The sequence below is a fragment of the Neoarius graeffei genome, chromosome 25, assembly GCF_027579695.1.
Source record: "Neoarius graeffei isolate fNeoGra1 chromosome 25, fNeoGra1.pri, whole genome shotgun sequence".
Classification (NCBI taxonomy): Eukaryota; Metazoa; Chordata; class Actinopteri; order Siluriformes; family Ariidae; genus Neoarius; species Neoarius graeffei.
The window spans coordinates 49,899,742-49,915,052 of record NC_083593.1 but is presented as its reverse complement, the minus strand read 5'-3'; the positions used below and the strand labels follow the sequence as shown (position 1 = coordinate 49,915,052).

General features: G+C 44.0%; 2 protein-coding genes across 4 annotated transcripts in view; one reads left to right on the top strand and one right to left on the bottom strand.

Annotated features, from left to right (window-relative positions):
- itga1 (integrin, alpha 1) overlaps window positions 1–15,311 on the bottom strand; it is a 173,375-nt gene that overhangs the window by 142,992 nt on the left and 15,072 nt on the right. Inside the window, exon 2 of one of the 2 annotated variants that reach the window (XM_060908884.1) lies at window positions 11,072–11,217. The exons of the other annotated variant lie outside the window; for it this stretch is intronic. Within the exon in view, the coding sequence (XP_060764867.1) occupies window position 11,072 (1 nt within the window). The 5' untranslated portion in view covers window positions 11,073–11,217. The remainder of the gene's footprint in view (window positions 1–11,071; window positions 11,218–15,311) is intronic. 2 annotated transcript variants of the gene reach the window in all.
- Window positions 8,121–14,339, top strand: LOC132873385 (uncharacterized). 2 transcript variants are annotated; one of them, XM_060908885.1, is made up of 2 exons: window positions 8,121–11,263; window positions 11,405–14,339. In XM_060908885.1, the coding sequence occupies exon 1, from the start codon at window positions 8,221–8,223 to the stop codon at window positions 9,331–9,333; it is 1,113 nt and encodes a 370-aa protein (XP_060764868.1). In that variant the 5' UTR covers window positions 8,121–8,220; the 3' UTR covers window positions 9,334–11,263; window positions 11,405–14,339. The 2 variants fall into 2 exon arrangements, with proteins under 2 accessions (XP_060764868.1, XP_060764869.1); XM_060908886.1 differs by having other exon boundaries at window positions 8,121–11,490; window positions 12,829–14,339.

Sequence of the window (15,311 nt, the reverse complement as noted above, 5' to 3'; positions counted from 1 at the left end):
GCAGAAAATAAAGAATGAGTGAAAGGAACAAAAAGAGTGAAAGAATGAAAGAGCAAAAGAAAGAAAGTATAAATGACTGAATAAAGAGCAAAAGAAAGAACAAAGGAAACAGTGAAGTGAGAAAGAGTGAAAGTGAAAAAATGAAAGAGCAAAAGAAAGTGTGAAAAGAGCAAAAGAAAGTGTAAAAAGAGCAAAAGAAAGAAAGACGTTTATTACGAGTAGAGGAAAGCCAATGTGACACAGAGATCCAGGATGCACAAGTGTAGAATCGGTGGTGTTTATTAGAGCTATTTCAGTGAAAGAGATATCAACTCTTGGTCGAGGTATAAAAAAAAATTAAATTTGAAAAAAAAAATCATACAGGATATTTAACAGTTATGCCACGAAATCGAGTCGTATGTGAGCTGATAGCCGATGAGGTGTGTAGCACCGAGTCGACTATAATCCATGTACTACGAGATTGAGTCATGAATAATTAATGAGTGCAGAAAGAGTGCTTCCACCAATCACAAAGCAAGAACACTGTGACAACAAAAAGGAGCTATTTTAGATTTAATCCGATAACTTTAGCAGATTTTAAAGAAGGTAGCTGACGCTATCTAGCTTGCTAACACGGGCGATTGCTCTAAGACAGCGAGGGAGGCTCAGCCTCCTCTAAAAATGACAAACATCGTGTAGGATGAATTGCGCTAGGCTTATGTTATAGCCGACCTTATAACATTGCTATTTCAGATCCAGAATCATAGAAATATATGTGCTCAACCCAACTACAGTGCGAAATCATTCCCTTATAACTTTCCCCAGTTCGCCTAATGTGTGCGTGAGTTTTTCCCCCTCGTGACAGCGCGATGCAGCCCAGCCTCAGTGGACTGGGAGCTATGTGCTTGTCAATCTCAAAATGCAAGACGATTATTAGACAAATACTGCGAAAATGCCCGCCCACGGAGTCTCATGGACTCCCAGCCTCAGTGGACTTCAACGGCATTTGGGAGCTATGCGCTTTTCAATCTCAAAATGCAAGACGGTTATTGGACAAATACTGCGAAAATGCCCGCCCACGGACTCCGAGCTTCACAGTGGGAGGGACATGGCAGTTTCCGCGAGGAGACTGGTGATTGGTGAAAGCGGCCGGATATTTTCTTTGATTGACAGCTCGTTTCAACTATAGACAGGCAGCGGTACAGTGTTGCCAGATTGGGCGGTTTTAAGTGCATTTTGGCGGGTTTTGAACATATTTTGGGCTGGATAATGTCAGCAGTATCTGGCAACATCAGTTCAGTCCCATGCAGATTCGCAAGTGCTGTGGTGTATTGTAAGAGATCGGCTTACATTTCGATTTCATTCATTACATACGGTTTCTACCAGCTTTTTTAGTTTGTATATATTTTCATTGTAAATAAAGTGTAAATATAGTGTTGTCAAGTTTGCTATCTTAGTTCCAGAAATTTCGTTTATTTGAGTGACTGAACTTGAACTTGAGGGGGCTAGTCAGCTAGCAAGAAAGCTGCGCACGGATGCCAAGCATTGCTGATTTAATTTTGGCGAAGCCATTTGCCAGTCTTCCTTTCGAGGAAAAAATTAAAATTAAAGAGCAGGGTAGACCAACGCCTCAAATTGACTTGGTGAAAAAGGTAGGGAATAATACTCGTTCCTTTCAGCTCTCCTGGTACGAGAAAGTGAATTGGCTAACAGCAAGTGACCCACATCAACAACAGTAAATAGGCTACTTTAGTAATATGTCATGGATGGACCAAAAATATAGAATCTATTTAAAATGTTTATGCTGAGTATATTATATTGGAATATATGTTTTTCTGGATATGAATTAAACACAGCTACAATTTGGAAAACATTTTTAAACAAAAACACAGCCGAGGTCAATTTTTAAACAACATGCCACAATTTTAAAATATAAAATGTTAAAATATACCCCCCCCAACACCACCATCATGTATATTGGACAGTAGGCTAATGGGCCAAAAGAACCTGTTATTTCACAGTTTGTGACCCTGCCAACAATCAGCCAGATCAGAGGCAAGAGTATGGGCAAAACTGATGTGTTTTTTCTTTTAAAATCTGGAAATATCGTAACCGACCAGCCTCCCCTGTTTGAAAGACTACCAGCCGCCACTGCTTGCTAACATGATAGATTCATTACCTTTACACTTTTATGTTGATGCAACAGAATAATGCTATCGCATAATTGAGAAAGGAAGGTTCAGCATTAAAGAAAACATCGTGTTCCATTTACCGAGTCACAAGAACTCAGTGCTCCGTGATTGGATGAAACCATGTTCTTATGAATTATTCATGATTTCTAGCCCTTTCTAAATGAAATATGAATATCCTTTCTAAATGAAGTATTCCTCAACAGAGGAAAACATGAAAGAACAGGAAGTTGTGGCCAAATATGGCCAAAGGAAGACAAAAGGACAAACAAAAAGGATATACGATGGACAAGGGCTGCAGGATCGAAGACTAATAATAATAAACAGATTAAAAATGTGTTGTTATTTAACAAAGGAAAAATGCACTGTATAATCATTGATATGGTCAAACTTTTTCAAAGGACATGTTTATTTAATGTTTTTGGAAGGAGTCGCCAATGTCAGAGCTTTCTAACAGTCAGGTGTCCACCGTGGGACAGTCTAGAGGACAGAGCGCTTGAAACTTTGCACATTTCTTGGTAACATGACAAGTTATGTTTTTTTAATGAACTTCAAGGGTGGCAGAACCAACTGTTTATTGCCACAATGATGTGGCTTTCCCCGAAGTGTGGATACGTGGTGCTCCGCCACACTGTGTGACATCAGCTGTCACTTGCACACCAAAAAATAAATTAAAAAAAAATCAATACCATAAATTGACCAATGCAGAGTACTTTCCACACCTAAATATCACCTGTTCCTGTATGAAAATGAGTAATAACTATAGAACGAGGAAGATATTGTAATATATAAATCTAGACTATCCAACTCAACCCAGAAGTGAAAATAAAGGATTTTGCTGTGTGCACTGACTGCCATTCGCAACCACACATGAAATCACATTGTAGGCGATGGCTGCTAGATGGCGCTGTTGCATGATTTGACCTCGATTTTGCTCCTGGCATCCTGGAACTGGAAAACGAAGAGACGTGCTATGAAGTGTTTTCATTTCAAATCTAATTTTGCCTTTTAAATTTTGCCCTTTGCATATTTGACAAGGTAAAAAACAGCAAATTTAATAATGTTGAATTCAGCAAATCAGCCCTAGATGCCACCAGAATGCACCATTTGAAGTCTCTAATTTCAAATTTTTCCAGGGGAGCATGACCCCAGACCCCCCGAGCAGCCTTCGGGGCCCTCCAAGCCAGCTCTTACGGGCTGGGCTCCACATCAGTAGTCTAAAATCTAAAGTCCTTCCTGCACCATGCAATTGGGCGCATTATGTGGCGCCAATCTCTGTTTCCATTGCTCTCAGCCTCTCACCTATACAGCTAGGGTTACAGTGGGGGGCTGGTCCTCTGGTAACCGTGAGAGTTTGATTCCCCACTCGCATCTGTATTGCAGCGTGCCTTGCCAGATGGCAGTAGGTACCATTTTTATGATGGTCTCTGGTATGACCTGACCACGAGTAGAACTCCCGATTGAGATGTGGACGCACTAACCACTAGGCCAACTTGCGGTTTACATCAGTAGCACCGCTTTGATATTCTTTCTGGGGAAAGCCCTGAATGACTTCAGTGGTAACAGAAGCTAAGCTGTTTCCCACATGTTCATCTCATCTCATTCATTCTCATCTCATTATCTCTAGCCGCTTTATCCTTCTACAGGGTCGCAGGCAAGCTGGAGCCTATCCCAGCTGACTACGGGCGAAAGGCGGGGTACACCCTGGACAAGTCGCCAGGTCATCACAGGGCTGACACATAGACACAGACAACCATTCACACTCACATTCACACCTACGGTCAATTTAGAGTCACCAGTTAACCTAACCGGCATGTCTTTGGACTGTGGGGGAAACTGGAGCACCCGGAGGAAACCCACGCGGACACGGGGAGAACATGCAAACTCCACACAGAAAGGCCCTCGCCGGCTACGGGGCTCGAACCCGGACCTTCTTGCTGTGAGGCAACAGCGCTAACCACTACACCACCGTGCCGCCCACATGTTCATTAAATTATTATTATTATTATTATTATTATTATTATTATTATTATCAGCACATGCCTATAAGCAAGCTATCATTATAATGGCGACCAACTGTTCACTTCCTATTACTCCAAGCTTCCAGTTCAGTGTAAAAATGTTTCACAACTCTGAATGAATTGTTGTGTGGGTTGGAAACAAAACCTAATCAGACATTTATTTTGGAGTTGAACCAGACAGGGAAGTCAGACTATCTATCACAACTATCTGTCTACCGTCAGATCAGATGCATTTTTAGCACTAATCCAAACAACACAATGATTTAGTTGCTGTGTATCTGGCTAACATTAAAGAAGTGGTTCAGTGAGGAACGTTTCCCATGGTTGATCAGTTAAGACCAGTTTTGACCACAAATTAGCCTCATGGTTAGCACGTCCACCCCTCGACAGGGACCTCAAACCAAAGACCATCATAAAAATGGTACCTACTGCCATCTGATGAGGCATACCGCAATATAGATGTGAGTAGGGGGGTCAAATATCTGAACTGGCCAAATATTTGGACATTGTAACTACTGTAGGGAAATCCACGGCCTAATGGTTACAGAAGGTGCTTTGGGACCAAAAGGTTGCTGGTTCGATTCCCTGGACCAGCAGGAATGGCTGAAGTGCCCTTGAGCAAGGTGCCTAACCCCCAGTTGCTCCCCAGGCTTCTCTGGGTATGTTGTATGTCACTCTGGTTAAGAGCGTCTGCTAAATGTCTCTAATGTAATGTATTGTAATCCTAGCTATGTAATAGGCGAGAGGCTGAGGACTAAAGAAATGAAGATCGGCACCACCCAATGCACCTTAAAGGCCTGGTTAGTACTAGGTGGAGATAAAAATGGTACCTACTGCCATGTGACGAGGCATACTGCAATACAGATGTGAGTAGGGAGTCAAACACTTGGACTGACCTCCCACTGTAACTCTAGCTATGTAATAAGCGAGAGGCCAAGGGGTATAGGAACAGAGATTGGCACCTGCTTAGGACAAGGATGGGAGACTGCCTGGGTAGACCAGGTCCTGGCATGGGACGAACTTTGATCAGTTAAGACATGTTTGGTTGGTTTTGTACTGGATATATGAGGCTAATGTAGCTGACAAGTCAATAAGATCTATCTCCACCAAAGTCTTCTCTAAGCACGTTCATTAATTTTCATATACTCATGCCACACGTCATCCTTAAGCTACGTAATCTCATTTTACAACTGCAGGTTCAAAGTGGAAGTATATTCCATCCATCCATCCATCCATCCATCCATCCATCCATTATCCGTAACCACTTATCCTGTACAGGGTCACAGGCAAGCTGGAGCCTATCCCAGCTGACTATGGGCAAGAGACGGGGTACACCTTGGACAAGTCGCCAGATCATTACAGGGCTGATACACAGAGACAAACAACCATTCACACACCTTCACATTCACACCTACGGTCAATTTAGAGCCACCAATTAGCCTAACCTGCATGTCTTTGGACTGTGGGGGAAAACGGAGCACCCGGAGAAAACCCACGCAGACATGGGGAGAACATGCAAACTCCACACAGAAAGGCCCTCGTCGGCTGCTGGGCTTGAACCCAGAACCTTCTTGCTGTGAGGCAACAATGCTAACCACTATGGAAGTATATTATCCACCTAAATTCTTGCCTTCCTCTATAATCCTGGAGGTGGAAAAGTTCAGTAGGCAGGGTATAATACCAGTGATATAATACTGCACTTAAGAAAAGATTGTTTAGATTGTTTTGGCTTCCCCTATGACACAGAGGTACCAACATTGCTAACACGGAATGCTGCGTATGTTGTGAGACACCAAATTACATATTTATTCAGTTTTCCAGATGTGCACCAAATAACAATAAGAACACAGCAACATAATGAACCTGTGTGACCGATACTTACTAATAAACCACTTCTCTTTTTTTCTTTTCTCTTCTCTTTTATCTGACCAAAAGAGACCACAGCCCCGCCCTCAAGACCAAGGCTGGGCAACATTCTGCCCTCATAAAACACTGCAAAATGTGTGTTGAACACCCTGTTGTATTACGCAAGTGTTCCAACGATGGCAGCTGAGACGGCCATTCTTGGTATTCTTTACGAAGAATTTTCAGAGCCCGTACCTTATTTTATTTTAAAAACCTTTACTATATAATACTAACGACAAATATGTCTTCTAACGTCTTCAACTGTTGCGGACACCAAGCTGCAGTGGATTCATTTGTCGAGGATGTGAGGGAATTTTTAATGGATGAACATTATTATTCTCTGTGTTTCTGTGTGTTGAGCTCAAGTGACCTATACTGAGAAAGATGTTTTTTTCCTGTTGTAATCGCTTTTCTGTGGCCTTGGTGGTAATGAGCAGGGTGCTTGAGTTCATCCTAGCTTGCATCTTCTCATGATGTAACCACCTTTCCTGACCTTGGTGGTGATAAGCAGGGTGCCTGAGTTCTCATAACTACGCATCCGCCCGCACGCCAGGTGCACGCTCTAACAAAGCTTCATAGAAAATCTTGAGCCAATCACGTGAAGACACAAGCAGTGAGCGAATGCTTTCAGAGTATAATAGATAACATTCCTAAAACACAACTCAGAGTGCGCGTACTCTCGGCATCATCAGAAGTGATGTCTTCTTCTATTCTTCTCTTTCCTTTCCTATTTTATATATCTTTATATGATCTACTATAATAAATGACTGAAAAGACAACTGTTAAGCGCTCTGAAGTGTTTATTAGAAATTTCCATTACAATTTGGCGTCCCTGGGTGGGCCCTATGCGTCTGATCTTCGGACGACGGAACACTCCCAAGGCTACGGTGCGGAGCTGAGAACTCGGACGAGAGACCAGGCCATCAGGGCTCACCGAACCAGTAAGTGATAACTTTGCATTCTTGTGTAAAGAAATTAGTGGAAACAGTATTTAAAGAATGATAGAAGAAATGGACAGAGATTTGTCCTAGTATTTAAAGAATGATATAAGAAATGGACAGAGATTTGTCCTAGTATTTAAAGAATGATATAAGAAATGGACAGAGATTGTCCCAGTCAAGGAAGACTGATATAAGAGACGGACAGAAGTTTGTCCGAGCCCAGGAGGACTGCTAAGCTGTGGTACCATCAATATGTTTGCAGACAACGGATAAAACACAATTTTGAGACAATAAACTGCGAGTAGTTTATTGGGTTGTGTAAGAGAATTATCCGCCTAAGTGACGACTGGGTAATCGCTCGCCTACTTGAGGAGGGGAAGTACGGGTGCGTGTTTTGACGGATTCACGTTCAGCGATTCGTGGGAATTGAATCTTGCTCCCTTTGTTCTGTGTGAACAACTGGCCCGTCTGGGGAATGGGATAGAGAGGTTCGATCACGAAAACGCAAAGACACACCGGTGTGCACGCAAAATATTGATGAATTAACAGAGTAATGTCCTCCTCCAAATTCTGAAACAGAAAAACAGCTTTTGTACACATGCGTGAGTTGTCTTTGAGGTTGTTGTGCTAAATGATACCTACTTTAAGGCAAATGTCAGATAAATTGTTTACTAATAAGAAAACACCTTGTATTATTGTGTCACATTTTTGGACATAGTCCAACTTGTTCTTTTTGTGATCCTGATAAAGAAACTCAGCTGCTGTTGTCACAACCTATTGATATAACAGTGTACAATGAGGAACAGAAACAGTAAGTTAGGGAAAGAAAAGGAAAAAGCAAGTAAGTGTGAAGCTACATGTGCTATAATAAGAATTGGCTGTTCCTATGACAGCCCAAACATCCAGTTTATGAAAACCTCGTATGGCGAGGATTATTTGGCACAGTTTGACATATGGGTAAAGGACTTAGGATTCCCTGAGAAGGGCAGTTTTAGTCCCAGGCAGATAGGACAGTTAGAAGAAAAATTGAAACAGAAGGAAAAAGAAGAGCTTGCAGATAATGTTAAGTTCTTAGGGGACTGGAGGGCATTTTCTGCATGGAAAGAAGAAACACTTAAGAGAGAGTACAAAAGAGAGAAATGACAGGCAGGGCTCTCACCCTCTTCTCAGTGTTTGAAATTTCAGATGGACCCTGACCTGGAGTCTGCCCCACCACCCCGACACACACTGCCTCCTCAGCAAGGCGGAGCATCATTCCCACAAGCGCCTCACCCACAGAGAAGGGGAGAAGTTGAGACGAAGGAAAAAACTGAGCCTCTGGAATCTCCCCCAGCCTACCAGCTGCCTCCAGCATCAGCACCTCCCCTCGCTTCTCCATCACACATGAGATCCGGTCTTACATATGGCGATGGAAAAGATACTCTCCTGGACCTGACCACGTGCTCACCAGTGGGTCCACAAGGCTGTAACCTAAAGTCTGAAGTTCTTCATCTTCCAATGATGGAAGTGGCTGGAGCTGATGGCGTGCTTTTAGTCCACAGACCCTGGATGACAGCTGATATCAAGGAAAGCATGGCTTCTCTTCCCAATGTGAGAGAGGTAGGAGGAAAGAGATTTGGTAACAAACTGTTGATATTTTGCAGAAAATTCCGACCGACCACCCATGAACTTCGCTGCCTAATCATGACCAAGATGGGTATAGATTGGAACAAAGTTTCCAAAGAGTGGCTGGAAGCTGACCAGCGAATGACTACACCAGACTGGAGCGCGGCTGGCAATAATGAGTATAGAGATACCATCACTGCTCTCTGTGCTCGTCTGGACAGTGCTTTTCCTTTGAACATAGACATGACTAAGATCAGTATGTGTAAGCAAGAAGATGGAGAAGGTGTGTCAGCGTTTCTCGCCTGTCTCACCGCCACGCACGAGAAACACAGTGGCCTGACCAGGCCCGTGAACCTGGCTGCAGTGGAGGGCACTCCTGAGTCTCACCAAGATCGAGCAGTAAGCTGTGCATGCAGAAAAGCTGCTGAAAGAGAAGGAGAAGACAAAGTCGACACAAAGAGACCAAGATCTACACGCCGCCACTCTCACTCTTTCCAGACTGTTCAGCCTGGAGAAAAAGGAACAAGAGGAGGAAGAGGTCAAAGTAGGGGCCGAGACAGGACAACCTGGAGTGACTCGTCCTGGATAAAAGGTGCAACCTGCTACAACTGCAATCAAAAGGGACACATTGCTCGAAATTGTCTCCACAGTAACAGGCAGAAGCCCTGTGAGGAGTACAGCAAAGCAGACTGATGGGCGGACTCCAGGAACGGGCCCCACACAGAGAACAGGGGAGGTAACACACACTCACCTGAGGATACACATACACATAGACAGGAGCATTCACATAATGTTAAACACATTAGTAGCAGCACCTGCATGCAACAGCAAGACTACACAGAAATGCCCGATACACCAGTCCAAATAAATACACCTGAAGTTGCATTAAGTTTGTTAAAATACACAACTACTCCTTTTTCTAAACTCCCTTGTATGCCCCTCACTGTGTGTGGGCATGTGTTAACCTTTTAGTAGATTCTGGAGCAGCACACTCAGTGATACAACATGGGGTACTTCCAGTAGACCCACCGCTCAGCTCAAATTCTATTCAGACGATGGGCATCTCAGGACGACTTATAACCGAAACTTTCTCAGTCAACCTCCCGTGTGAAAGCGAGGGAGGAATAGTTACGTCCCACTCATTCCTCATCTCACATACATGTCCAGTAAATTTGTTAGCACATGATTTAATGTGCAAATTAGAAGTAAATCTCACATCCACTCCAGATGGACTAACAATTGAAGTAAGTGAAATGTGCGGTGTGCAGTATGGGTTTGGAAGCCCTCTGTATGTGTATGTCTGGCAGCTCTGCTCAGATCAGCTCGCACAAACTCCAAAACACCTTGTACAGCTCGCACACTTGAACACCTCATCAGTTGACACAGATTATATGAAAGAGGAAGATTTGCATTGTACAGCACATGTTCACCAAGGGCAAGATGTAGAGTTTGAAAAGACTTGGTTTGCAGACCCCCATGCACGTGAAAGATTGACCCTCAAAACTATATATTGGTCTAAACATTATTGCGCTGTGCAGGTCCATTTTACTCGTTGTCCAAACAGCTGCATCAATGTTCATCGCAGTGTTCTCAAACATGTTATACGCGGCCTCGTGTCAGAGGACTTTGAGGTCAGCTGCTGCCAACATGATTTCTTTGACATCGTTAATTCTATACCCCATGTCTCATTACCAAGGCCACGAGCCGCCCATTGGAAAGACGTGGGGAAGTGGGTCAGGAAGTGTGCAGTCGATGGCAATGAATGGTCCCAAACAGAGGACCCTAGTGTGTTGTTTTGTCAAAGGCTTGGGGTCTACAAACAGTCATGCTATGTGTGTGCATGTTAAGCGCAGCGTAATACTAGCCACTGATGACCAGGGTCCTGGGGACCCCAGCCATAGTGGCCTGTTTGTCTCTGTTTCCACAGGCATAACTCCAGCAGAGGTGCACCCCAAATTGGCGGGAGTTCCAAATTCCGTTTGGGCAAAGGGTAAACGTGCTGTGGGCCTAATAAAGAATGCTGAACTAGTGGTGATCACCCCCAAATCAGATTTCAGTCCTAAACAGACCCAGTACCCACTCAAACCAGAAGCAATTGCAGGTATAAAACCGGTCTTTGATTCGTTGCTGAAGGCAGATGTAATTGTCCCTTGCCAGGACTCTCCAGTGCGCGCTCCTATTTTTCCAGTTAAGAAGGCAAGAAAACCATCCCAGCCCGATGAGTGGAGGTTTGTCCAAGATCTGCAAGCAGTCAATGCTGCGGCTGTCCCGCACGTGCCTGACGTCCCTAAAGAGTACTCTGCAGACCACACCCACGTTGGGACTGCCTGACCCCAATAAACCATTTGTTCAAACTGTAGATGAAAAGAAGGGTTTTATGACCTCTGTTCTTTTGCATAAACACGGGGATAGATTGAGACCTGTAACCTACTTCTCCAGCAGGCTGGATCCAGTGGCGGCTGGACTTCCTGTTTGCCTGCGTGCAGTTGCTGCAGCTGAAAAGGCGGTAACTGCTTCCAGAAATATTGTGGGGTATTCTAACCTCACCTTTTGGTCCCACATGCTGTCTCCCTGCTTCTGTTGGAGAAAAGACGTCACATTTGTCAGCACAGAGATGGTTGAAGTATAACACTGTCATACTTGATATGCCTAACATCATTGTGAAATGTTGTTCTGTTCTGAATTCTGCCTCTCTTCTCCCTACAGAGGACGATGGAGAGCCACATAACTGTGTAGCTCTCACTAACGATTTTTGTTCCCCCAGGGCAGACTTAAAGAGCGACCCTTTGGAAAATCCAGACATGATCCTCTATGTGGATGGTTCAGCCTCCAGAGACGGGAAAGAACAAAGTAGGTTTTGCCATAGTCTCAGATCACGAGGTCCTCAAGGCGTCGTGTCTGCCCTCAAACCTGTCAGCACAGGCCGCAGAGCTCTGTGCCCTTATCGAGACATGCAAATTGGCTGCAGGGTGATCTGTCAATATTTTTACGTACAGTAGGTACACGTTTGGTGTTGTGCACAATTTTGGCACTATTTGGAAACACAGAAATTTTCTCACTAGCACAGGATCTCCCATTGCACATCATAAACTGGTCTCTGAGTTGTTGGATGCTGTTCTACTCCCTAGAGCCATTGCTGTGTGTAAGTGTGCTGCCCATACTAACAATATTGATCTTGTGTCTCAAGGGAATGCCAGGGCGGACGCGGCAGCTAAGTGTGCAGCCTCGGCTTTCAGTTCACCCTCTAACCTTGCCTTTCCTCAGGTTTCTACCCCTTGTTTACAGCTAGCGGACCTTCAGAGCACTGCCACCCAGGACGAGAGACGAGTATGGAAACAGGCAGGCTGTATCCTTGCAAACTCGGTCTGGGTTTGTCCCTCGGGCTGTCCCTGTCTACCAAAATACATGTTCCCTTTCTATTCAAAATTGGCACATGGGCTCACCCATGTGTCAAAAGGGGGGATGGTAGCAGAAGTAACAAAGAGATGGTTCACAGAGGGGTTTTCAAATTATGCTGCGAAATTTTGCAAGCAATGCTTGATATGTGCACAACATAATGCAGATCAAGGTATCAAACTAACTCAAGCAGCACACCCAATACCAGACAAACCATTTGATCACCTCCAAATGGACTTTATTGAACTGACACCTAGTGAAGGGAAAAGGTACTCCCTGGTAATAGTTGACATGTTTTCAAAATGGGTAGAAGTATTCCCCACAGCTAAACAAGACTCAGAGGCGGTAGTCAAAGCACTCCTGAGAGATGTAATTCCTAGGTGGGGTATACCTAGCAAAATCTCAAGTGACAGTGGAACACCATTTGTTAATGCAGCCCTAAAGAAAATAGGAGCATTCCTAGGGATAGACCTGAAACAACATTGTGCCCATCATCCTGCCAGTGCAGGAGCAGTAGAGAGGGAAAATGGGTCCCTTAAAAATAAACTAAGCAAAGCTTGTGCAGAAACAGGGCTAGGATGGACAAAGGTCCTCCCTGTAGTACTCACACAAATGAGGATGCAAACTAGGCCTAAACATGGGTTAAGCCCATTCGAAATTCTGTTTGGACGAGTACCCAACATGGGGATAGGGCCAGCTCAAGGAACACTGCCAGACACCACACTGTGTGATGATGCAATGTTGAATTACTGTGCAATGTTGTCCTCTGCTTTGAAATCTATCCACAAACAGGTAAAGAAGCACTTCCCAAACCCGCTGAGGGACCTCTGCACGATCTACAACCAGGGGATTAGATCGTGGTAAAGGACTTCCAACAAACCAAGTGGAACAAGCCACGGTGGAATAGCCCATTCCAGGTCCTGCTCACGACCCCAACGGCAGTGAAGGTCACAGGCAGAGTGACATGGATCCACGCTAGCCACTGCAGGAGGGTTCCTGAACCGGCTGAGCAGGAGGAAAAGGAAGGCCTAAGTGACCAGACGCTGACTAAAGCTTGTGAGGAAGAAAGGCATCACTGCATGGAACAGTGCGAGTATCACATCAATCATGCACGCACCCTCAATAGGGAAGAGTATTTCAGTGTCTAGCTGATAGATAAGTCTAGGGTTTTGAGTTTCCTCCAAGTCCCGGTGAGGTGGGACGAGGGCTGATAGGGCGTGCCCGCCCTCTGAGCACCAATACACGTCAAGAAGGGCAAGGGTTAACTCGGTAACATCATTGAGGCACTGAACAAGATGCGCAAGGTTGCTGAACAATCACAAGCAGATGAACATGGAGGAGTTGAAGACAGCTGATCGTGTTAGTTCAGTGGATGGAAGACTCTGATTCTATCCACCGTACCGGTCCTGGGCTTAGCGATTGTGATGTTATGTTTGCTCCCTGTTTTCTGTCAATGTTGTATGTCTGTGTTTCAGAGGCAGCTGACAAATATTGGTTACCAGATGGTGAAAATAGACTCTGATGACTTGCCTGACTGGCCTCCAAACTCACACGAAGACTATAACCCACCGTTCGATGACATCAGCACAGTTGACATGAAACTAGTCCTGACTTAAAACACTTTCATTATGATTGTTTCCTGTTCTGTTATTCCTGATCTATGTATATGGCTTGCTAGCATTTATTTAAGATGTCTATGTCTTATAAAAACAGCTTTAGCATTATCCCTGTACACTCAATGACGTGTTAAGTCGAATCTCTCTGAGAACTCTTATCACTGAAACTGTGTACAGTTCTTTTCTTTCCTTTTAGTAATTTATCCTATAGGATAAAAAGGGGGGAATGTGAGGGAATTTTTAATGGATGAACATTATTATTCTCTGTGTTTCTGTGTGTTGAGCTCAAGTGACCTATACTGAGAAAGATGTTTTTTTCCTGTTGTAATCGCTTTTCTGTGGCCTTGGTGGTAATGAGCAGGGTGCTTGAGTTCATCCTAGCTTGCATCTTCTCATGATGTAACCACCTTTCCTGACCTTGGTGGTGATAAGCAGGGTGCCTGAGTTCTCATAACTACGCATCTGCCCGCACGCCAGGTGCACGCTCTAACAAAGCTTCATAGAAAATCTTGAGCCAATCACATGAAGACACAAGCAGTGAGCGAATGCTTTCAGAGTATAATAGATAACATTCCTAAAACACAACTCAGAGTGCGCGTACTCTCGGCATCATCAGAAGTGATGTCTTCTTCTATTCTTCTCTTTCCTTTCCTATTTTATATATCTTTATATGATCTACTATAATAAATGACTGAAAAGACAACTGTTAAGCGCTCTGAAGTGTTTATTAGAAATTTCCATTACAAGGACGTTACTAGGATCCATTGTGTGCAGTACGGTTTACTACTGATTGGGAAACGCTTCTGATACACAAAGCCATTTGCACAAAGTTTCATACAATGTCAAGGAAACATATCATTCAACAAGGAAACCAAAGCAAAATGGCACACACCTTTGTTTAGGTTGAACGTGCCATTGGTGACTTCAAGTCCAGGGTCACTTCGAAAAAGTTTTTCAGGTCCCGCATCTTTTCCCTGACCGTGAATTAGCTTTTTCTACTGAGTGAATTTTGTTTTGAATTTTGTCTGACTGCTGGTTTGGCTGAAGAAACACCGTCTCCTATATTGCTGTAGCAAGGGAGCAGGAATCATAAATGTTACGATTAAACTGTAGACATTGGCACAGCGTTGTTTTGACAATGTTTATAGAGTAAAGTAGGTTACACAGTGTCCTGGAAGTAGTTTGAAGTCGATTTCTATCATCATCAAATGCATCAGTGTCATATTTCTAGAACCCAGACATCTCATTTTGGTTGATTAATGATATGTGGGCTGAGGTGGAACTCATATAAGTTTGATATTTGCGCCAAAATGCTTCTTTAACACAATCACCATCAGAGATGTGCACAAGCGCCGGTGACTGGCAGTTGTCTCCGCCTACACAGACGGTCTCTGCCGGCTACTCAATCCCAGAAAAAAAAAAATTGCCTTTCAATGAATGTTCAAGCGATTTATATCGTCTCCGCTGCCCATAATTTGCTGCAAATCCAATGATTCCACCACGAAATTGTCTTCGATTCGGGGCTAGCATGACCGAAAGCGACGCCATATTTGTTGATCAATTCTTGCACTCCGATTGGCTGAGCCGGACCACACGACCACGCTGTAGCGTATGTAGTTATGTTACAGAGCCAGGCAGCATACTACAGAGGGGAACTGA

What these genes read in the sequence shown, in the direction of transcription:
- LOC132873385 (XM_060908885.1), top strand. Translation starts at nt 8,221, where the DNA reads ATGGACCCTGACCTGGAGTCTGCCCCACCACCCCGACACACACTGCCT.